The sequence below is a fragment of the Geotrypetes seraphini genome, chromosome 8, assembly GCF_902459505.1.
Source record: "Geotrypetes seraphini chromosome 8, aGeoSer1.1, whole genome shotgun sequence".
Taxonomy (NCBI): Eukaryota; Metazoa; Chordata; class Amphibia; order Gymnophiona; family Dermophiidae; genus Geotrypetes; species Geotrypetes seraphini.
Genome location: NC_047091.1, coordinates 90,887,539 through 90,912,405, shown reverse-complemented (window position 1 = coordinate 90,912,405; position 24,867 = coordinate 90,887,539). Strand labels below are relative to the sequence as shown.

General features: G+C 40.7%; 1 protein-coding gene across 4 annotated transcripts in view; it reads right to left on the bottom strand.

Moving 5' to 3' along the window:
* MELK (maternal embryonic leucine zipper kinase) overlaps window positions 1-24,867 on the bottom strand; it is a 204,196-nt gene that overhangs the window by 129,284 nt on the left and 50,045 nt on the right. For all 4 annotated transcript variants that reach the window (XM_033956774.1, XM_033956776.1, XM_033956777.1 and 1 more), the window contains exon 5: window positions 11,833-11,949. In XM_033956774.1, coding sequence (XP_033812665.1) covers window positions 11,833-11,949 — 117 coding nt within the window. The remainder of the gene's footprint in view (window positions 1-11,832; window positions 11,950-24,867) is intronic.

Genomic DNA, 24,867 nt, shown 5'->3' with positions numbered 1-24,867 from the left:
ATGCCCACGTCGGATCTCTACGAGGGCAGTGTAAAGGGGATGCCACCTGTGAGTGACCCCTTGGGGAGTAGTTTGGGGAGGGTTAATAGAGTGGGCAGACTTGATGGGCTATGGCCCTTTTCTACCGTCATCTTCTAGGTTTCTATGTTTAACACCAGCTCTGGCAGGATACACATTTCAAATCTGACATATTGTAATCACAAAATGGAAAATAAAATTAGTTTTTCTACCTTTTGTTGTCTGGTCATTAGTCAAATCTTGTTGGTCCCAGGCTCCGGTTATCTTCTGATAACTTGCTTGCCAGGGTCTCCTTCTTTCTCTGTGCTAACCATCCTTCTGCCATCTGTCCTCCCCTTCCATTTCCCTTCCCTCCCCCGGAGGTCTGGCATCTTTCCTTTTTTCGTCTCCATCCACAGATCCACCTTTTCTTAACTACCCTTTCATCCAGCATCTCTCCCTCCTTCCTACCACCCCAGGGTCCACCATCTTGCCCTCTCTTTTCCCAACTACCCTCCTATCCAGTATCTCTATCCCCCCCTTTACACCATCCCTTGTGTCCAACTTCTCTCCCTTTCTGTTCCTTCCCTCCCTAAATCCCATTGTCCATCATCCCTCTTCCTCTCCTCTATTTTCAGACCCATTATTTCTTCCCCCCCCAAAGTCCGACATATGCACGTATCTTTGAACCCCCCCTTCCTTCCCTCCCTCCCTTTGTGTACTTCTACACCAGGCCCCCCCCTGGTCTGTTCCACCCCTCACGAAGGCCTGCACCTCCCCCTGAAGGCCTGCACCTCACCCCTAAAGGCATGCCTGTCCCCCCTGAAGGCCTTTTCCCTCCTTGTACTCTCCACTCTCCCCTTTCTTCACCCTCTTCTCTCCATTCTCCCTTCTGTCTTTTCATCTTTATTCTCCCCCCTTTCTGCTATTCTCTCTCTCTCCCTTCTCACTCCTTTCCATGCTCCCTCTTCTCCTCATTCTATCTTCTCTCCTTTCTTTCTTCACAGCTTTCTCTTTTCTAAACAGTATCTTCTGTACTCTCTCTCTCTCTCTTCCTTCTCCGCAGTGGTTTGGAACAAGCCCAGGATGCAAAGTGGTCTTCAGTAAGTGAGCAGGAACCGCAGGGAGGGGGCAAGCTGCCTGGCCGATCTTTCTTCTCATTTCTGTTTAGTGGGTTTCAGCCGCTCTCAGGCTGTACAACAAGCTTAGTTCTCTTTGGAGGCCCCAGAATGAACTGTGAGAACTTGCCATGGACTTATTGTAATTTGCCTGACAGCTTCTGTAGCTTTAGCAAGTCAATTCCCTTCTGCAGCCTCGGGGATTTTGCTAAGCCGCCCCACCTCCGATGATGCAACTTCCTTCTTCCTTGGAGGTGGACGGCCTAGCAGAGGCCCCGAGGCTGCTGGAGGGAATTGACTCGCTAAAGCTACGGCAGCAGTCAGGCAAATTACAATAAGGAGAGAGCGGTGCTGCTGCTAGTCCAGGCTAGTGATACGGGGAGGGTTTGAAATCGCCGAGTCAGGCTGGGGAAGGGCGAGTCGGGAAGGGGAAGGGCCGAGAAAGGGCCGAGTCAGGCCGGGGAATCCCCAAGCTGGTGAGAGGGGTTTTAAAAAATGTTTGAGTGGCGGGCAGCAGGATTCGCGCTCAGCTAAAAAGCGCTAGGGAGAACACTGCAGTCTCCTGCCTCAGAAACAGAAACTGTCCAAGAGCCGGAGCGGCAGCTTTAGGTTAGCGGTGCGGGGAGGAGGGTTGGGCCCTGAATCGAAGATGCCGATTTTTTAAAAATACACCTCTTTACATCAAATTCAGGAGAAAAGGCTTTACTAGGCAGCAGTGAGTCCCCTATAAGTAACTCTGCCTTGCACTTCTTGGGTTTCACGGCTTCCATGCTCTTACGTTTAGGTACACTGCTGTTCTGGGGCTCTGTAAAGGATTATCTCCTAGCAGACAGCCACCTCCCCCCACACACACACACAGTTCCTCAGCCCTAGAGACCAAAGGGGAGGCTAAGCCACATAAGGGTGCTCTTCAAGTGACTATCCAGTGCAAATCTAGCATGAATTAGGGGTAAACGAGCTGAATTCCATCCCTGCCAGTTTTGAGACAAAACGAGGAGATTTGAAAGTTCTGGAAAACTCTGAAACAAAACAAAAAAAAAACCTCAGGATATTCAAGATGGCTGCTATGACAGTTTTAGTGCCAAAAGTAGGGGTTTTTAAACCCAGAAAACAGGATTTTAGAGGTGGGCGACCCAGCAGGAAGTAGCAAAAACTTTTAAAAACAGACTTTTCACACCCCCCTCCACCCCTTGATTTTGCCATAGGCTCTAATAACCTTACTCATTGTGACATGTGCTCTTACGGTGCTGTAGCCTGCCTCAACCCTAAGCAGTAGCTGGATCAGGGAGAAGAATCCCTGCTTCAATCAGCCTATCATTTCTGCTTCAATCAGCCTATCATTTTTGCAAGCTCTGTCCTCATTTGCACAAGTCTCAAACACTTTAAAATCGTAAGCTTTCGAGGCTTGTGCAGTTAAGTCAGTTTGCAGAAATGGGACAGGGACAGAACTCAAAGGAATGGGACATTAAGATCCTGCAGGACAGGGACAAATTTGTCCCTGTGTCATGCTCTAAAGTTGCAGAGATCTTCGGGCTGCCAGTTGGACCGAGGTCAGACCGATCCTAAAGCCCCACAGAACCATGCACATGAAGTATTTTTTTTTTGGGGGGGGGACAAGAGAAGCAAAAATTGCAGCTGAAGGGCGCACCCTAAAGGACCACACTGGAGGGGCGTGGCTTCGAGGCGAACGAAGATGGCTGTGTGAGGAAACAGCTCCGTGGTGACAGGCAGCTTGATTTTAAAAAATAGCGGTAAAAGTTTAAAGGAAAGACAAAATTAGTGAGAGAAAAGAAGTATAAGAATGGCGTCGGGCAGACAAAGTAAATCTTCCGTGGCTGGAGCTGGATCGGGGTCTGTTAAAAGATCAAAAATTGACTCCACTTCCCCGCAGATGGTGCCGTTGCCAGCAGATGAAATTGATAACAGAGATCTTATGAGAGAAATACAAACGATAAAAGATATCGTTTTGGAAAATTCAAAAGACATAAAGGAGGTGAAAGGAGAGATAGTGAGTTTAACTCAAAGGTTAAATGCAGTGGATTTGAAAATGGAATGTTTAGAAAAACGGATGGAAAAATGTGAGGAGGAAAAAGTACTGTGTAAAAAAGATCATAAAGAAATTGAAGCATTAAGAAGGGATTTTGTGGATTTGTCCAAACGTGCAAGAAGGAACAATTTGAGGGTACTTGGATTACCAGAGGAGATTGAGAAGGGTGATCCTATTACTTTTCTGTTAAATTTCATACCTAAGATTCTACCAATTCAAAGTAAGTTTCCGTTGGAGATAGAAAGGGCGCACAGAATTCCAGCAAAGAGATTAAGCAGCCAAAAGGGACCGCGACCTTTAATATGTAAGCTACTTAGATATCAGCAAGTAGAAGAGATCCTGAAATTAGCAAAGGAACATAAAAATATGAAATGTCAGGATGCAAAGATATTTATAGTCCCGGATTTTGCCAAGGAAACTGCATATAAAAGAAAACAGCTATTAGAATTACGCCCACAATTAAGAGCAATGGGTGCCAGGTTTGGATTAGTATACCCGGCTATAATGCAGGTGACTCATAACAAAAAAACTCTCAGTTTTGAAGAAGCAGGGAAGTTAAAAGAATACATAGATAAATGTGAAAGCCCGATGAATACCTAAAATGAAAATGAAGATATTAATGAGAAGTCTGTTAATGTTTTAATAGTGTGATGCATAGGTTATGTTTATTTGACTTTATTCATAGCGGGGTATTGTTTTTGAATATAAAACTGTCATTTTCCATTACTTGAGACAGTTGACTGTGGGGATTAGCAACATTCTGAATTGAGCTCGAGGCAATTTGATTGTGAAGATTGGCAGCATTCTGGACTGAGCATGAGGCAATTTAACTATGGGGATTGGCAGCGTTATGGTTTGAGATGGAAGTAATTTAATTAAGGAGAATGGCATTATTCTGGACTGTGATTATGGTAATCCAACTGTGAAGATGGGAAGCATTCTGGACTGAGATTGAGGTAATGCAACTATGGAGATTGGCAGCTTTATGGTCTGAGATGGAGGTAATTTAATTGAAGAGATTGGCAGCATTCTGGACTGAGCTCGTGACAATTTAAAGGTGGAGAATGGCAGCATTTTGGACTGAGATTGAGGCAATGCAGCTGTGGGGATTGGCAGTGTTATAGTTGGAGATGGTGATAATTTAATTGAAGAGATTGGCAGCATTCTGGACTGAGTTCGCAGCAATTCAATTGTGGGGATTGGCAGCATTTTGGACTGAGTTTGAGGAAATTCAACCATGAGGATTGTCAGTATAATGGACTGAGCCAGAGGAAATTTACCTGTGGAGATTGAAAACATTCTGGACTGAGCTTTGTGGTCAATGGAATTGAGAAAGTTGCTGAGTGATCTGCTGGATGTAGATTGGTAAAGACAGTTTAATGAAGAACGTCTGAATTGGAATAATCTGGACTGCTGATCCATATAGAAGAGAGAAGATCATAGGTTTGATGTCTTCAAATGAGAAATATGAATGATGATATATAAATGCTGTCTAATTCTTGGAAAAATGGAAATGACTAATGTGTTAAATGATTATTCTAATTTTTGAAAGGGGTTGAAGGGTAAATGTAAAGGGTTATTTATATAAGTGAGGAGGGGAATAGGAGTTAGGATTATAGTATTTGAAAGAAGTAAAGGGGAAGGGAAAAAAAAAAAAGAGAAAGAGAAAAAAAAGGGAGAAGAGAAAAGGAAAAAAAAGAAAAGAAAAAATAAAGGGAAAAAAAAATATAATAAAGGATATAAAAATGCCTTTGAAATTTATGTATAAGTTATTAATAGATTTTTTATAGAGTAATGGGGAAGGTTTGGGAAATACATATAAAAGATTGAAGTTTTTATTTCTTGTATGTTATATGAGATACTAAGGATTAGATGGAAAAAAAAAAAGACAGGAGGAAAAGGAGAAGAGGAAGAAATTTAAAAAAATAAATAAATAAATACAAAAAAAGGGAAAAAAAAATTAAAGGAATAAAGAAGGAAAAAAAATATATATATATATATATTTTTTTTTGTCTTTTCATTGCTAATAAGAAGTTATAGGGAAGCGGGTAGATTAAGTATGATGTTGCCTGTGGGGAGTTTTTCTTTTACACAGTCAGTATGTGCGTTTCAAAGTCTTCATTTATGATGGGGGTGGGGAGGGAGGGGGATGGGTATTTGGGAGGGATAGAGAAGGTGGGGAGGGAGGGAGGGTAAGCTTGTATTTTGGTTTAAGGGAAAAGGAAAAGTTTATAATATATGTTTGAGAAGGATATATTTGTATATTATATTTTATTTATATAATGGGTTTTAAAATTTTTTCTTTGAACGTAAATGGCCTCAATCATCCAATAAAAAGGAAAAAGGTATTGTCATATATTAAGCAACAAAATATAGATATTTGTTTTCTGCAGGAGACACATTTGTCTGGAATAGAGTCTATGAAGCTGTCAGATAATTGGATAAAGCAATGTTTATATGCACCAGCGATAAAAAAGAAAGCAGGAGTAGCAATATTAATTAATAAAAAATGTCCAGCAACATTTAATATGGTTAAAGCAGATCCTCAAGGAAGGTGGTTACTTGTTGACATGAGCATGGGCAATAATACAATGGCGTTACTAAATATATATGCCCCTAATTCGAATCAAAGTGAATTCTTTAAATCTCTACAACAATTAGTTTTACCACTGGCTACTACTAATTTAGTGGTGGCTGGGGATTTCAATACTGTTATGGATCCAATAATGGATAAAAAGCCTAGTAGAATTATGAAATCAATGGGATTAGATAATTTGGTACAAGCACGTAATTTAAAAGATATATGGCGTATTCTTCATTTTAATGATCGGGAATTTACATTTTGTTCACATGTTCATCAATCGTTTTCAAGAATTGATTATATTTTTGTTTCAGATCAGATGGTACAGCAAGTTGTAAAAGCTGACATAGAACCAATAGTAATATCTGATCATGGTGGTGTGTGGATAGAAGTTAACTTAGTAGATCAAGATAATTCCAAACCTGTATGGAGGTTTGATAATACATTGATTGCTGATTCTAAATTTTGCACAGAATTTCAGAACAAAATTAGTGAATATTTTTTGTTTAATGATTTAGAGGAAATGTCGATTGAAATTTTATGGGATGCTTTCAAAGCAACGATGAGAGGACAAATTATATCATATTCTGCATATAAAAAGAAACAACTAAGGAAGCAATTTGTAAGTTTGGAAAAAGAAATTAAAAATTTAGAATTAAAATTGATTAACAAATGGGAACAAGCTACATTTCAAATATTGTTAAAAAAAAATGTGAATATAATGAGATTTCCTCTGGATTAGTAAAGAAAGATATTTTTACTCAGCAAACGTTGTATTATGGTAGTGCAAATAAGGCTGGAAGACTATTGGCAAATTATTAAAAAAAAAAAAAAAGGAAGGAGAAAATAGGTATAATTAAAGATGAGTTAGGGAATTCTCATTCTCAAATTGGAAGTATATTAAAACAATTTTTGAAGTATTATAAGTCGCTGTATTCTTCTGAGTCTTATTTAAATAAAGAGAAAGATGGGTTGGATTTTTTTGGAGTTCAGTTGAAGGTCCTAAGGTTCCTGATCATATAAAAAGAAGTTTAGATGAACCTATATCACTAAAAGAATTACAAACGCCATTGAAATCCCTTAGAGCTGGGACCGCTCCAGGTGGAGATGGATTTACGGTAGAGTTTTATAGAGAATTTCAAATTTCCCTTTTACCTTATTTATTAAAATTATATCAGGGTCAACTGAATAAAGGTTGTATATCAGGCACTATGGCAGAATCTTTAACTATTGTTTTGCCAAAGCCAAATAAAGATCCAACATTGGTTTCAAACTACAGGCCTATATCTTTAATAAATGTAGATGGTAAATTATTAGCTAAGATTTTAGCATTAAGATTGGCTAAAGCTCTTCCGCATATAATAGGAATGAATCAAACTGGATTTGTTGCTCAAAGACACTCTTCTAATAATACTAGACTGGCATTTCAGATGTATTATTTAACAAGACAAATTAATGATCCGGCTTTTTTGGTATCACTAGATGCTGAGAAGGCTTTTGATCGTGTAGAATGGAATTTCATGTATCAAGCTATGGAGTGGTTTGGTATTGCATCCGGATTTATACAAATGATTCAAGCACTGTATAGCTCCCCAACTGCTCGTTTATACATAAATAATAATTTTTCAGATGCTTTTAAATTGCAGAGGGGAGTTAGACAGGGTTGTCCATTATCTCCTTTGCTCTTTGATATAGTTCTTGAACCCTTGTTGTTAGCTATTCGACAGGCAGAGGACATACAGGGTATTCCATGTGCTGGAGTGGAATATAAAGTATCCGCTTATGCAGATGATATCTTGCTTCATTTGAGGAATCCGGAAACAACAATTCCATGTCTATTGGAGGTAATAGATACATTTGGAAAATTCTCAGGATACAAAATAAATTGGACTAAATCAGAGATTTTACCTTTAAATGTGCATTGTACAAAAGGTATACTTGATTCTTTCCCTTTTATTTGGAAAGAGGATGGAATAAAGTACTTAGGTATTTGGTTGAATAAAACACTTGAAGAGACAATGAGAATAAATGAAAAATTTTTATTACAAAAAGTAACAGAGTTGTGTGAGCAATGGAATCCTTTACATTTGTCATGGTGGGGAAGAGTTCAAACTGTTAAAATGATGATTTTGCCTGTAGTTTGCTATCAATTGGGAATGATACCAGTGTTTTTTCAGGGGTCTTTCTATAAAAAATTAAATAGTATTCTGGTTAAATTTATTTGGCTGGGTAAAATTGCAAGAGTGGCTTTAGTGTCTTTGCAAAGACCAATTGAGGAGGGTGGGGTAAATTTTCCCAATTTTTATAGGTATCATCAAGCCTATATCATGCGCCAAGGTATGTATTGGGTCCTCCCAGAGCTTTTGGAACAACTACCAGAGTGGCTACGGGTGGAGAGATCACTTATCTTTCCACTTAGGCTTGATCTTCTGCTTGGTATAAAAGTGCCTAGAATACGTAAAGACAATAGAGTATTAATGGATACTTGGAAAACATTAAGATTTGTAGACAAATTAACTACTGATTCTATTTTAAAATCGAAACAGACTATTTGGGTAAACTCCAAGATACAAATAGGCGGGTTTAAGGTTGTCTGGAAGGATTGGATTAAAGCAGGTATAAGATCCTTAACGGAAGTAATTGATAATGGTAAGCTGCTTGATTTTTCACAATTGCAACATAAATATGGTCTGAATAAAAAACAAAATTATAAGTGGTTGCAATTGAAGCAGGCTATTCAGGTGGGGTTCCCTGAATGGAAATCTTTAAATGATCATTACAGCTTAGAATTCTTATGTTTCCAGGCAGATTTTCTGGGACACCAGGCCGCAAAGTGGTATAAAATTATATCTAATTATTTGAATAAGAAACCAAAAAATGGATTAAGAGATATTTGGAGCATTGAGATTAAGCATCAGATTAATGCATCTCAATGGCCACATATTTGGTCTTGGCGAATTAAAGGTATGATGTCGGCATCTATTAGGCAAACATGGTTCTTTTTGTTGCATAGAGCATTCTGGACCCCTACTAGATTACAAAAATTAGATTGCTCTAAGTCTAATAGATGCTGGCATTGTAAAATTGAAGTTGGAACTTTAGACCATCTTTTATTTTATTGTCCATGTATTCAGGCATTTTGGATATCAATCTGGGATCAAGTTAACCTAATGATGGAGAGTCATGTGGCATTGTCCTATGACACAGTGGTTTTTGGAATGTGCATGAGGGCTAAATGCCAAATATCTGCAGCAAACAATAAATTACTGATGATTCTTACTGGTGTGGGAATTCAGCAAATAACGATTAATTGGAAAGACTGTTCTAGACTGAATTGTAGTTTTTGGTGGAACTCAGTATGCCATATGTATAAGATGGAAAGATTTCTTGCAGTACAGAGGGGGCATTTTAAAAGGTTTCAGGAGGTGTGGAGGCCATTAATTGAATATTATAATGATTAAGGTTTATTCTTTTTCCTTAGGGGATAATTTGTAGAAATGGGGGGGTGGGGGGGATAGGATAATCCAATTAAATAGTGGTATATTTCAACTGATTAATGGATATAAGAAACATGGTATATATGTATGAATAGAAAAGGAAAGGGGGTAAAATTATTGGAAATATGTTGTTATGAAATATTAGGGGATATATGTACTATGATGAGATATATTTGTTGTGCATTAATGTATATAATAAAATGAAAAAAGAGTTTGAGGAAGAAAGGGTGGGGAGAGGGATAGGTTAAAGTATGATTAATTGTATTAAGGAAGAGGGATGTCTAAGTATGTATATGTTTGGATAGATTATTTTATTGATATGGGAAGGGTTGGGAAGTGGGTGGGGGGGAATTAAAACATGTATAATAATATTGTGTAAGAATGTCAAGTGAGTTATGTGAATTAATTGTAATAATATTGTACACTTGTTGAAAGAAATAAAAAGGAATAAAGATTTAAAAAAAAAGGACCACACTGAGCCTCCTGCGGATACCAAACAACCTGCGCTCAAGCCCCTGCGATTGAGTAGGAGAACAAAGGTACTAGGGATATGGACCCTGAGCTCCATAAAGATTTCTACAGGATATCTTTTTATCCAAGGAATTGTATTTTCCCATATAATTATTATGGCTTCTTTTTGACGTAAATCACCTTGAACTAAATAGTATTAGATAGATTAAGAAATTTTGTATTAGATTCGGTTCCCAAGGTATTATTAACCTGCAGACCCAAGTCTGCTTCTTCTTCATACTGGCAGAGCTTTCCCCCTTCTCTGGGGAGCTCTGGTGCACCGTTTGCCGCAAAAAAATGTGAACCCCCCTCCCCCAAAATAATAAACACACAGAGCAGATCAGAAAGGCGAGGAGGAATTGAAAACCTGAGTGGATTCCTTCTACACAGCTCATGAGCATGGGGAGAATATTCTACTGAAAAAAAGGTTTAGACAATTTTCTGAAGGAAAAGTCCATAGATTGCTATTGAGACAGGCATGGGGGAAGCCACTGCTTACTCTGGGAGCAGTAGCATAGTATATTGCTACTATCTGGGTTTCTGCCAGGTCCTTGTGACCTTGTTTGGCTACTGTAGAAAACAGGATTCTAGGCTAGATGGACCATTAGTCTGACCCATTATGGCTATTCTTATGTTCTTAATTGGGCCTATTCGTCCTGGTACCTAAGATCACAGTGCTTAGACAGTGGTGCCTAAAAAGAGGCACCTAAATGTCACATCTCCTCTTTGAACTTCCTCAGAGCTCTAAAATAAAAAGGACTTGATAAAGCCCTCCCAAACTCTAAGAACGAAATCCCTGATTCCATATTTTCCCGTCAGATTATTAAACTATGAGATCCCATTCCACTGATAGAACCTTTATTTAAGAATTAGTAATGAAGGCAAGCATCCAGTCTACTCTGGAAAAGATCCAGAGACTGGAATTACTTCAGAAGGCTACCCAAGAGAGCCACTCTTCTCATGCTTTTATCTGCAACCTGCAGGTTTGCAAGGCTCCACTAAACATTATTTCCTCACCCCCTACCACACATACACAAAATAGTAACTGCTAAGTCAGATACTGGCTTATTTCACAATTGGCACTTGAATATAGGCTGCTGGGAACAAAAGACCCATTGGTTATGCTAAGTGTGGTTCACTGGGAGCTCCGAGGATATTCTTAACAAGTAGTCTGTGCTACTATGTAATCCCACACTATGGCCTTAACACCGTTCAGAATACTGCTCCTGCCAGCTTCCAAGTATCATCTATGCTACAAGTTAATTTAATCATATATTTTTATGGGTATAACTAATGGGCAGATTGGATGGACCGTTTAGGTTCTTTATCAGCCATCATTTACTAAGTTTGCTGCAGATCAAACTAAATTTGCTTTATGCCTTTTTCTTGTTTTGGTGCTAAAAATCTCAAATGGGGTACTCCTCTGCTCAACTGACATTAAGTTCTTTCATTAAGTCAGGAACTGCATGGCCTGCATCACCACCATCACTGGAGACAGAGAAATAATGAGCATACAAAGCTGCATGATGCCCTTAGTGGGCGAAGCACACAGGTCTCCCCTCTCCCCATCTATCATTTGGTCAACAAGGCCAATCCACAGGTTCTGGACTGGTCTGGTAAGGATTCTAAAAAAAAAAGTTTGCCTGGACCAAGTTGAAGGAGGATCCTATCAAAGGTGTGTGGTGGGGGTGGGGGGGGGCGGGAGGTTTGAAGAGAGCTTAGTTTCACCTAAGTAGTAGAACAGCCCTAATTGATTACTGTTTTGTGTATTACAAAAAAACAAACAAACAAACAACCTGTGGCTTCTTAGGGAAGCAAACTGTTTAAGAAAACCCCTGTTTGCTATTTTCTGCATGCGAACAAGGTAAAGTTTCCTGATGCCATAACTAATACAAGAAAATAAGGAAACTGGAGGATTAAAAAAAAAAAATCAAATCATCAATACCCTACATACTAAAAAAGGCGCAGTTGTGAAGGTTAAATTTTGCATGGAGACAATATCTTTCTTTCACAAAATGGAATCTAGTTGCTTTGCTTCCATCACAACAGTCTACTGCCTAGATCTGAATTTTTAAATCTTACCTCCAAGATCATGAATATTTTGTTGGCCGTCTCAATCACATGATACAAATGGCATACATGATGGTGACTCAAATTCTTCATTGCTTCAATCTCCATTTTAACACGAGGCAAGTCATCCTATAACAGCAGCAAAACAGGACACATTCAGTTTAAGAAAATATATTTCTGTAATACAACCATTATATAATTATAGAATACTAGCTGATGCCCCGGCGTTCCACGGGTATTTAATTATAGCAATAACACTGTAAATGGATTCAAATAAAGATACTTTATAGTGGTGAATTAAATTATTGTTTTACAGCTTAATAAAAAATACAATATTCAAATTATAATGTGAAATATTTGACAAAATGAATACAATACAACTAACGCAAAACGTGATTATAAACAACATTTTTAGTTTCACCTCCAGGAGCAAGAACATATAAATTGTTGGGTGAACCCACCCTTGAGCAAGCAACATAGAGTTGTGGGCCAAGAGACCCCCAGAACATATCACCCCAGGTAGTGAGGGATCTGCATACCAAGTTTCGTTCAAATCGGTCAAGCCGGTTTTGAATTACTGTGAGAATGGCAGCTTTTTACATTTTTTCCATTGACATGAATGGGTGAAATCTGATTTTCTGTTTGTAGCTCCGCCCATGTGTGTGCAGGTGGGCCGCGAGACCCCCAGAACATATCACCCCAGGTAGTGAGGGATCTGCATACCAAGTTTCGTTAAAATCGGTCAAGCCGGTTTTGAATTACTGTGAGAATGGCAGCTTTTTACATTTTTTCCATTGACATGAATGGGTGAAATCTGATTTTCTGTTTGTAGCTCCGCCCACGTGTGCAGGTGGGCCGCGAGACCCCCAGAACATATCACCCCAGGTAGTGAGGGATCTGCATACCAAGTTTCGTTAAAATCGGTCAAGCCGGTTTTGAATTACTGTGAGAATGGCAGCTTTTTACATTTTTTCCATTGACATGAATGGGTGAAATCTGATTTTCTGTTTGTAGCTCCGGCCACGTGTGCAGGTGGGCCGCGAGACCCCCAGAACATATCACCCCAGGTAGTGAGGGATCAGCATACCAAGTTTCGTTCAAATCGGTCAAGCCGTTTTTGAATTACTGTGAGAATGGCAGCTTTTTACATTTTTTTCATTGACATGAATGGGTGAAATCTGATTTTGTTTGTAGCTCCGCCCACGTGTGCAGGTGGGCCGCGAGACCCCCAGAACATATCACCCCAGGTAGTGAGGGATCTGCATACCAAGTTTCGTTCAAATTGGTCAAGCCGTTTTTGAATTACTGTGAGAATGGCAGCTTTTTACATTTTTTCCAATGACATGAATGGGTGAAATCTGATTTTCTGTTTGTAGCTCCGCCCAGGTGTGCAGGTGGGCCGCGAGACCCCCAGAACATATCACCCCAGGTAGTGAGGGATCTGCATACCAAGTTTCGTTCAAATTGGTAAAGCCGTTTTTGAATTACTGTGAGAATGGCAGCTTTTTACATTTTTTCCATTGACATGAATGGGTGAAATCTGATTTTATGTTTGTAGCTCCGCCCACGTGTGCAGGTGGGCCGCAAGACCCCCAGAATATATCATCCCAGGTAGTGAGGGATCTGCATACAAAGTTTCGTTCAAATCGGTCAAGCCGTTTTTGCGTGATCGCGGCACATACACACATACACACCTCCGATTTTATATATATAGATAAAGAGTTTTACCTCATGCAAAATTGTCATTTCTTTAATAAGACATTAACTATTTTTCTGCGGCCCTCCAAGTATCTACAAATCCAAAATGTGGCCCCGCAAAGGGTTTGAGTTTGAGACTACTGAATTAGAAGAACCAACTTATGATGGTCTAGTTCAGGAGTGGGCAAAATTTTTGACTCGTGGCCACAATGGGTTCTTAAATTTGACAGAGGGGCCAGGCCTGATGCTGCAGAAGGAAACAGCAATGATAAGAAAGAAAGAAAGAAAGAATTTTATGAGGGCTAATTTAAAAACCATGCATAATATAGAATAACAGTAAAAGTAATATATAGTGTAAAATGCATACATAATATGAGCAATTCATAAGAACAATGTGTAAGAACAAATAATGAAGAGAACTAATGTAGAAATATGCAATACTTATGCTAAAAATAATGATAAAAGAGGACTCTATGGAAAAATTGATAATATATAACAAAATCAAAAAGGACAGCATACTGAAATAAGAAACAAATAAAGCTAAAAGTAAGTTAAGTAAGGAAAAAGCCATGTAACTGTGGTGAAAAACGGAATGCTGAGAGAGCCCCAAAAATGTAAAATCAATCAACGGTGAAAGAGGACAAAGCTTCAATTGTAATAAAAAACGAATAATAGGAGCCACTATGACGAAGGACTGCCTCTTTGTCTTGTAAAAAAACAAAGATCACAAGCAATGTAGCTCTTACAGAAGTTTCAGGTTGTGAGGACTCAAGGATATCTGTTATATCTGATTCAGTCAATTGATTTTCCAAGTCCTGATTCGTTGCCTTAGGAATATTTACATAGTATAATTTCTGGAAGGGATACTTTAAGTCCGAAGTTAGAAACTGGTGAAAAAGTTCCTTGGGTGTTTGTAATCTGGTGACTGGAAAATTAATTAATCTTAAATTTAAGTTCCTATTTGCATTCTCCAGATTTTCAATCTTCCTACTTAAATCTTTCTTACTTAAAAAAAAACAAAAAAGCACAAAAAAATAAACCCTTCTCTTTCCTCTGTTAAATCTTATTTCCTCTTCCTCTTCATAGTGATGTAGGCAGCTGTCCAGGCCTACCTCGGTAATGAGACCTCGAACGCTATATACTGGTTTCAATAAGTATATATTTATTTAGCCAATCAATAACAGCTTACAGGAATAAATCATTTAGTATATAGCGTAACAGAAGGTGACCTCTAGGCCTAGAGGTCCTCTGATGTCTGTTCTGACCTCTCCCTTCTAAAGGCCTGGTTTTTATACATTTCTTAGTGGCCAACACCACGTTGGTTTACATCACATGATACATCCTTATTGGTTATTTACTTATGCATTACTGCATAGCTACATTCATTTATTGGCTATTCTCACCTACGTCATGTTATATGTCCACTCTGTTTTCCGTAAAACCTACCTTTTTCCCCGAAATGCCTGTTTCCCCACCATATTAGTATTTCTGAGCACAAGCCCCCTCCCAACTTTAAACATCTCTGATACTTTCTATTAGATGATTTTTTTTATGAATTCTTTCTTCTGAGAATTCTGTCTTCTGACCATGGTCTGTTTATCTCTTTATGGTATCTGGCTGGGTGGGCCTTGGTGTAAAACCACAGCTAGCCCACAGCCTCAGGACCTGTTGCTTTTTCTCTAGTTTTACTTCTACAGTAGCTAATTGAACTCATAAAACAGCGTATTTCTCCATCTTTGCATGCTCTTCAGTTAATGGTGAAATATCTTGCCATAGTTAATCTACTGTTTCTATCATCTGCAGAGATAGATAAGGTAGATGTCGGTTGCAGGGGGTGAGGACAGTTTTTCTGTAAAGAGAAAAGTGATCTTTGTCTTTCTCCCATCCCCCTTCACCTGGCTTGCTAATGTCAGGACTTACAGGGATGTATCCAGAGCTTCCATGCTTTGTCCTCTCTCAATAGGAATAAGGGTAAGACTTTATTAACCCTAATTAAATCTTGGTGCTTGTGGCACAGGGTGACTAAAGCAGGAGAAATCCTGTTATAAATCCTGTGTTTTAGGGTAGCCACTGATTTGTTATAGAACCTGCATTTTTGTTTAAAATACTGTGTTTTAGGTGGTATAGAGCCTATATTTCTGACTTACTAGTTTTTAGCCATTGTGTCTGCTGATTAGGTGGAGAAGGGAGGGGCTCTGTTTTACTTCTAAGGTTAACTGCATTATCTTTGGGACAGTGCTGTGAACAAGGCTGCCCTGTGAACTTCAATAAGATAAGTTGCTCAACATTTCATATTCTGCTCTTTTCACTGGTTTTCAGCATTATATCTGCTTAATTTCTCTTCTCCTCCCTGTTTCTTACTTAAAAAAAACCAAAAAAGCACAAAAAAAATAAACGCTTGTCTTTCCTTTGTTAAATCATATTTCCTCTTTCCCTTCATAGGAATAAGGGTAAGACTTATAGTCCCACCAACCCCAGGGACCACTTTTCATATATAGAGATCCAAATAATCAGGAGCACGCTACAGGGGTTCAAAGAAGCTTTGGATAGGTACTTCGAAGACAAAGGGATTGAGGGGTACAGATAAGAGTAGAGGTAGATTATAGGGATGGGATTAGAGGTAAGTTACACAATTAATCAGGGACCACTGTTCAGACACTAGGCCTGATGGGCCACCGCAGGAGCGGACCGCTGAGCAGGATGGACCTCTGGTCTGACTCAGCGGGGGCAACTTCTTATGTTCTTACTCAAATCAAGTCACTTCACAACCAATCAAGATGACCTTTATTCTATGCAATCACTGTGGTGCTTTAATTCCAAGACATACTATTTGGAGGCTTAAGGCTTGCCCCATCTGTCTTCAACTTGCTAGTATTAAGGAGGAGCTCGGCAAACTTAAACAGGAATTGAATACAATTAAAGCAGCTTTCATCACTCCACAAAATCATACCAACTTACCACCTCTACCTCAAAGAATAAAACAGCCCAGGAATAAATGGGTCACAGTAGGCACAGGAAGACTGCGACATGTAACACAGAAACATCCACTTTCACAAATATTACCTCTACAGAATTCCTTCGCTCCACTAGTGCACTGCGATACTCAAGAAAACAGAAGGGAGGTGGGATTGGAACCAATGAAGGTAACTCAAGAGAGCAAGCGTACCCTAAGCACAAATAAAAAGGCCAAAAACAGAAAACTATTACTGTTGGGGGATTCCATCATCAGAGGCATTAACCTTGGAACACAAGGCGAGGAGACCAAAATAGTGAAATGTCTTCCAGGATCCTCAGCTAAAATTAAGGAAGAAACTAAGGATTTTAACACTGATGTTGTTATCCATCTGGGAACAAATGACCTGGCCAACAACTCCACACTTGCAGCACAGAAAGCTTTTCGGGAGCTTGGTAGGGAGTGAAACCTTTTGTAAAGATTTTAGCTTTTTCTGAAATACTGCCTGCATATGGAAAGGGAGAGCAAAGAGTGAAAAACACAGAGGACTTTAATAGATGGCTCAAAGCCTGGTGTCATCAAGAAGGCTTCAGGTACAAAGGAGGATGGGGGAAATACATGGAAGGACAAGAAGCTATATTGCACTGATTGGCTACGTATTACTACAGCAGGAAAAAGAAACCTTGCAGAGAAATTTAGACAATATTTTTCTAGGCATTTAAACTAGAAGGTGGGGGTGGTGTATGTATGAAGGACAATTATAGAGACCACCCCCGGCAAAAGAAAAGATGTGCTAGTAATAAAGACTGCAACATAAGCAATATCAGCATCTTAGTATTGCAACAGAAACTGAAACGAAACAAAAATCCATACGAAAAAGGAGATTATCGCTGAAAAATAGCTGGAAAGCGATGACCACAAATGCTCGCAGTCTAAGCAACAAAGTTCATGATCTGCAAGCCCTGATGTTAGAGGCAGATCTAGATATTGTCGCTATCACAGAGACATGGTTCAGTGAATCACATGGATGGGATGCAAACATACTGGGATATAATCTTTTTAGGAAGGACAGAGATGGTCAAAAAGGTGGAGGAGTAGCTCTCTATGTAAAGATCAATATCCAAGCGCCGAAATGCAAGGGGCCCGGGGAGAGGAAGAAGCGATATGGAAAGAGAAGATGGCACTTCTATCTATGTGGGTGTAGTCTACAGACCTCCGACTCAATCGCAGCAAATTGATAAGGATCTGATTGTGGATATCCAAAAGTTTGGAAGGAAAGAGGAGGTTCTGTTGTTCGGAGATTTCAACCTGCCGGATGTGGACTGGAATGTTCCGTCTGCAGAATCGGAAAGAAGTAGGGAGATTGTGGATGCCTTTCAAGAGGCTCTGCTCAGACAAATGATGATGGAACCCACAAGGGAAAAAGCGATATTGGATCTGGTCCTCACAAATGGAGAGAGTATCTCTAATGTTCGAGTGGGTGCTCACCTGGGAAGTAGCGATCATCAAACGGTTTGGTTTGATATAACGGCTAAAATGGAGAGCGGTCGCACGATACTTAAAGTCCTAGATTTCAAACGTACGGACTTTAATGCTATGGGAGAGTACCTGAAGAAAGAGCTGTTAGGATGGGAGGACATAAGAGAAGTGGAAAGACAGTGGTCTAAGCTGAAAGGAGCGATAAAAAATGGCTACGGATCTTTATGTGAAGAAAATCAATAAAAAGGAAGCCGATATGGTTCTCCAACCTAGTGGCTGAGAAAATAAAGGCGAAAGAATTGGCGTTCGTGAAATATAAAAAAAACCAAGAAGAGGAGAGCAGAAAGGACTACAGGGTGAAACTGAAAGAAGCCAAGAGAGAGATACGTCTGGCGAAAGCACAGGCGGAAGAACAAATGGCTAAAAATGTAAAAAAGGGAGACAAAAATTTTTTCAGATATATTAGTGAAAGGAGGAAGATGAAAAATGGAATTGCTAGGCTAAAAGATGCTGGGAACCAATATGTGGAAAGTGATGAGGAGGAAGCGAATGTGCTAAACAAATACTTCTGTTCTGTGTTCACAGAAGAAAATCCTGGAGAAGGACCGAGATTGTCTAGCAAAGTTACACGAGAAAATGGAGTAGATTCTGCGCTGTTCACGGAGGAGGGTGTTTATGAGCAACTTGAAAAACTGAAGGTGGACAAAGCAATGGGACCAGACGGGATCCATCCAAGGATACTAAGGGAGTTCAGAGATGTTCTGGTGAGTCCTATTAAAGACTTGTTCAACAAATCTCTGGAGACGGGAGTGATTCCTGGGTATTGGAGGAGAGCGGATGTGGTCACTATTCACAAAAGTGGTCACAGGGATGAAGCAGGAAACTACAGGCCGGTGAGCCTCACTTCAGTTGTTGGAAAAATAATGGAAGTTTTGCTGAAAGAATGGATAGTGTACTTCCTTGAATCTAATGGGTTACAGGATCCGAGGCAACATAGCTTTACAAAAGGTAAATCGTGCCAAACGAACCTGATTGAATTTTTTGATTGGGTGACCAGAGAGCTGGATCGAGGACATATGCTAGATGTAATTTACTTGGATTTCAGCAAAGCCTTTGATACAGTTCCTCATAGGAGGTGTTGAACAAACTTGAAGGGCTGAAGTTAGGACTCAAAGTGGTGAACTGGGTCAGAAACTGGCTGTCGGACAGACGCCAGAGGGTGGTGGTTAATGGAAGTCGCTCGAAGGAAGGAAAGGTGAGTAATGGAGTCCCTCAGGGATCGGAGTTGGGGCCAATACTGTTCATTATGTTTGTGAGTGACATTGCTGAAGGGTTAGAAGGAAAAGTGTGCCTTTTTGCAGATGATACCAAGATTTGTAACAGAGTAGACACCGAAGAGGGAGTGGAAAATATGAAAAAGGATCTGCAAAAGTTAGAGGAATGGTCTAATGCCTAGCAACTAAAATTCAATGCAAAGAAATGCAGAGTAATGCATTTAGGGATTAATAATAGGAAGGAACCGTATATGCTGGGAGGAGAGAAGCGACGGGGAGAGGGACCTTGGGGTGATAGTGTCCGAAGATCTAAAGGTGAAAAAACAGTGTGATAAGGCGGTGGCTGCTGCCAGAAGGTTGCTGGGCTGTATAAAGAGAGGCGCAGTCAGTAGAAGGAAGAAGGTGTTGATGCCCCTGTACAGGTCATTGGTAAGGCCCCACTTGGAGTATTGTGTTCAATTTTGGAGACCGTATCTGGTGAAGGACGTAAGAAGACTTGAGGCGGTCCAAAGGAGGGCGACGAATATGATAGGAGGCTTGCCCCAGAAGACGTATGAGGAGAGACTGGAAGCTCTGAATATGTATACCCTAGAGGAAAGGAGAGACAGGGGAGATATGATTCAGACGTTCAAATACTTGAAGGGTATTAACGTAGAACAAAATCTTTTTCAGAGAAAGGAAAATGGTAAAACCAGAGGACATAATTTGAGGTTGAGGGGTGGTAGATTCAAAGGCAATGTTAGGAAATTCTACTTTACGGAGAGGGTAGTGGATGCCTTGAATGCGCTCCCGAGAGAGGTGGTGGAGAGTAAAACTGTGACTGAGTTCAAAGAAGCGTGGGATGAACACAGAGGATTTAGAATCAGAAAATAATATTAAATATTGAACTAAGGCCAGTACTGGGCAGACTTGCACGGTCTGTGTCTGTATATGACCGTTTGGTGGAGGATGGGCTGGGGAGGGCTTCAATGGCTGGGAGGGTGTAGATGGGCTGGAGTAAGTCTTAACAGAGATTTTGGCAGTTGGAGCCCAAGCACAGTGCAGGGTAAAGCTTTGGATTCTTGCCCAGAAATAGCTAAGAAGAAAAAATTAAAAATTTAAATTGGGCAGACTGGATGGACCATTTGGGTCTTTATTTGCCATCATCTACTATGTTACTATGTAACATTGCTTTGTGTTTAGCATGAAGATTAGAAGAATTCTGTAAATCAGAGACCTGTTTTTCAATTTTGTCTAGTCTCTGGTCTTGATGTTGAATTTTCTCTTCAATATTTTTCAACTGTAATGAGGAAGTTTGCGAGACTGAAATAGAATAGGAGCATGCCTTATGAAGGCTTTCGATTGCCTCCCAGAGTGCTTACAAGTCTATCACCGGTGGTTTCTTCAGTGGGCTCAGGAGGGAAGCAGGAAACGTCGAAGAAAGTAAAGTCATTGAGACAGGATTTAAAGTTCCACTTCCCAAGCCACCCTGAACTCCAAGTCCCCCAGTCGCTGGCAATTGATGTGAAAAATCCAGCGAGACTGGAACTGCCTTCGGGGTTAAGGGTAGGCTGAACAGCGCAGGCGGGGTTGTTGACGTCCCCGTCACTTCCTGCAATGCCTTCGGCATCTCCGACATTCTCCCTGGGCATGGGGGTACTCCTGGACCAGCTGGGCTAAGCTAAAATTGCCGTATTTCTAACATTTTGGTACTGTCAAAACACTATCTCCTGACGAAGCCTATTGAGGTGAAACGGAGGCCCTGTCAGATTTTACCAAGTAGTGCTGTAACTTTTCAACAGCGTTCACAAAGATAAGTGCTTTTTTAAAGTATAGGCACTATCTTTGAATGACTTACTATGCAAGTTTAAATATTTAAGAACATAAGAACATAAGAACTGCCATCTCCGGATCAGACCTTCGGTCCATCAAGTCCGGCGATCCGCACACGCGGAGGCCCTGCCAGGTGTACACCTGGCGTAATTTATAGTCCACCATATCTTTATATGCCTCTCTTAGGGAGATATGCATCTAGTTTGCTCTTGAAGCCCAGGACGGTCGATTCCGCAATAATCTCCTCTGGGAGGGCATTCCAGGCGTCAACCACTCTCTGAGTGAAGCAGAACTTCCTGACATTAGTCCTGAACCTGTCCCCCCTTAGCTTCATTACTTGTCCTCTAGTCCGTGTCAAATTGGACAATGTAAATAATCTTCTCTGCTCTATTTTGTCGATTCCTTTCAGTATTTTGAAGGTCTCGATCATATCCCCACGCAGTCTCCTTTTCTCAAGGGAGAACAATCCTAGTGTTATAAGTCTATCCTCGTATTCCAGTTTCTCCATACCCTTCACCAGTTTTGTTGCTCGTCTCTGCACCCTCTCCAGCAGTTTTATATCCTTCTTTAGGTAGGGAGACCAATGTTGGACGCAGTATTCCAAGTGTGGTCTGACCATTGCCCTATAAAGCGGCATTATAACTTTCTCCGATCTACTCGAGATTCCTTTCTTTATCATGCCCAACATTCTATTTGCCTTCTTTGCCGCTGCCGCGCATTGTGCCGACGGCTTCAGGGTCCTATCTATCAGTACACCCAGGTCCTTTTCTTGTTCACTATTCCCCAGAGTTGCACCTGACATTGTATACTCGTATTCCTTATTCTTATTGCCTAAATGCATTACCTTGCATTTCTCCACATTGAACTTCATCTGCCATTTCTCCGCCCATGTTTCTAACCGACACAAGTCGCTCTGGAGTTTCTCTCTATCCTCCTGCGATCTGATTGCCCGGCATAGTTTTGTATCGTCTGCAAACTTGATGATCTCACTGGATGTTCCTTCTTCCAGGTCATTGATATAAATATTAAAAAGGATCGGCCCAAGTACCGAACCCTGGGGTACACCACTAGTCACTTTCTCCCAGTCGGAGAACTTCCCATTTATGCCCACTCTCTGCTTTCGGTTTTCCAGCCATTTGCCTATCCATCTTTGTATATCTCCCTCTATGCCATGGCTTTGTAGTTTCCTGAGAAGTCTTTCGTGTGGAACTTTGTCGAACGCTTTCTGGAAGTCCAAGTATATTATGTCCACCGGCTTCCCACTATCAATTTGCTCGTTCACGGTCTCAAAAAATTGGAGTAAATTCGTCAAACATGATTTCCCTTTCCTGAATCCATGTTGACTGGGTTTCATCAAGTCGTGTGCGTCCAAGTGCCGGACTATGCTATCCTTGATCAGTGCTTCAACCATCTTGCCGGGGACCGACGTAAGACTCACAGGTCTATAGTTGCCCGGTTCCCCTCTCGATCCTTTTTTGAAAATTGGCATGACGTTCGCTATCCTCCAGTCGTCCGGTATCTGTCCAGTTGTGATTGTCAGGTTTGCAAGTTTTTGCAATAACTCTCCGATTTCAACCTTCAATTCCTTTAAGACTCTCGGGTGAATTCCATCCGGTCCAGGGGATTTGTCACTTTTAAGTTTGTCGATCTGATAGTATATCTGGTCTAAATCCACTTCAACTGTGGTGAGGCTGTCTTCTATTTCTCCTGCAAACACTTTCTCCGCTTCAGGTATTGTTGAGGTGTCCTCCTTCGTAAAGACGGACGCAAAGAAGGAATTTAGTTTGTCTGCGATTTGTTTATCTTCCTTGATGTACCCTTTTCTTCCCTGGTCGTCCAGGGGTCCCACTGCCTCTTTTGCAGGTTTTTTCCCTTTCACGTATCTAAAGAAGGGCTTGAAGTTTTTGGCCTCCTGGGCTATTTTTTCCTCATATTCCTGTTTGGCATCCCTCACCGCCTTGTGACATTTCTTCTGATCATCTTTATGTTTGTTCCAAGCTTCGGTTGTCTTTATGCATTTCCATTTTTTGAAAGAGTCCTTCTTTTCTTTTATGGCTTCCTTCACCTGTATGGTAAGCCATGCCGGTTCTCTTTTGCTCTTTGTTCTCCGATCTTTGGAAATCCTCGGAATGTAGAGATCTTGTGCTTCTGTGATAGTATTTTTCAGTAGGGACCATGCCTGGTCTACCGTTTCAAGTTTGTCCACCATCTTCTCGAGTCGTTTTTCTACCATGGCTCTCATGCGATCGTATTTACCCTTTTTAAAGTTTAAGGTGGTGGTTAAGGTTTTGGCATGTTTCCCTTTCCCGATGTCAAGTTTAAAGTTGATTACATTGTGATCACTCGTTCCCAGTGGAACCATGACTTCCACTTCTGTTATCGGTCCCGTGAGGTCATTTAGGACCAAGTCCAAGGTGGCGTTGCCTCTTGTCGGCTCTTTTACCATTTGTTCCAGGAAGCAATCCCCTAGCACCTCCAGGAACTTGGCCTCCTTGCCGCAGTTGGAGGTTGCTAGTTTCCAGTCTATCCCTGGGAAATTGAAGTCTCCCAATATAATTACATTGCCCGTCTTGCATTCTTGTTTGATTTCCTCCATCATTTCTGAGTCTGTTTCCTCCGCCTGTCCTGGGGGACGATAGTAAAGGCCAATTTTTGTATCTGCGCCATATTGACAAGTATATCTAGCAGTCCACTTCCTGACATTCAGGTCTCTGAGGCCCACTCCTAGTGTCAAGCAAGATCCCTTTGGGTGCATGTTATAGGGTGTGTTTTGGTTTTTGACTATTTATTTGAACACCCTTCATTGTAGTTCTAAAACATCCCAAGAAATGATCCGTCCATGGCTGTTAAGCCATTCGATTTCCGAAATTGAAGATCTTAAATAATGGGAATCTGTATAGCAGATAATGTCTAAAGCATGACCAAGAACATGAGTAGTAACTGGTGAGAAGTTAAAATTTAGAACTCCTATTTTTATGTCTAAGATTTGTAATGAACCATCCAAAGAAACAATTGAAATACAGAGTAAGATCAATTCTGACAGTTTTTGGCTACAGTCAGAACAAAATTTACCTGATTCTCCTTATGAATTTAATGTAGATACATCTGTACAAATTTGGACTAAAAAATATGAATCAATTTTTGAATCACTAGCCCCCATTAAAACGAAAAAGATCTCTTAGAAACAAAAAGCTCCTTGGTATTCTCAGTATTATTGTCAACTTAAGCAGATGTGAAGAAAGTTAGAAAGAAAGTGGAAGAAAAATAATGCAGAAATAGATAGGATAAAGTGGAGAAGGAATATAAAGTAACTAGTCTTTAAGTCCGTTACATTAACGGGTGCTAGAGATTCCTCCGCTTCCTCCCCCTCCCCTCCCGTCAACCCCCTTGTTTCCCTTTGCACAGTCTCCCTGCTTCATCCGCTCCTTCTCCTGTGCGGGCCACCGGAGCAGAGAGGACTGGGCAGAGGAGGCTGCCAGCCGGGGCCGGTGGAGAGGAGCTAGGCGGCTGGAGGAGTAGCAGCAGCCGCTGCCGATTGCAGCCTCCGTCCCGCCTTCGCCTCCCTGGATTTGCTAGAGTGGCTTGCAAGGTTCGCTACAGTGGCTGGCGAACCTCAGCAGGCCGCTTTGAAGAGGACCGGCAGTGGGAGGGAGGAGTCGCTGGCACACGCGATAGCGCAGGTGCCATGAGCACTGGCACAGAAGCACAGCTCACGCCACCAGGACTCACGGATTTTCGACAGCGCATGCGCACTTAGCCTTTTATTATTATGGATATAATCATGAGATCATTAAAGCTAGAAAAATATATTATGGCAACAAAATTAATACA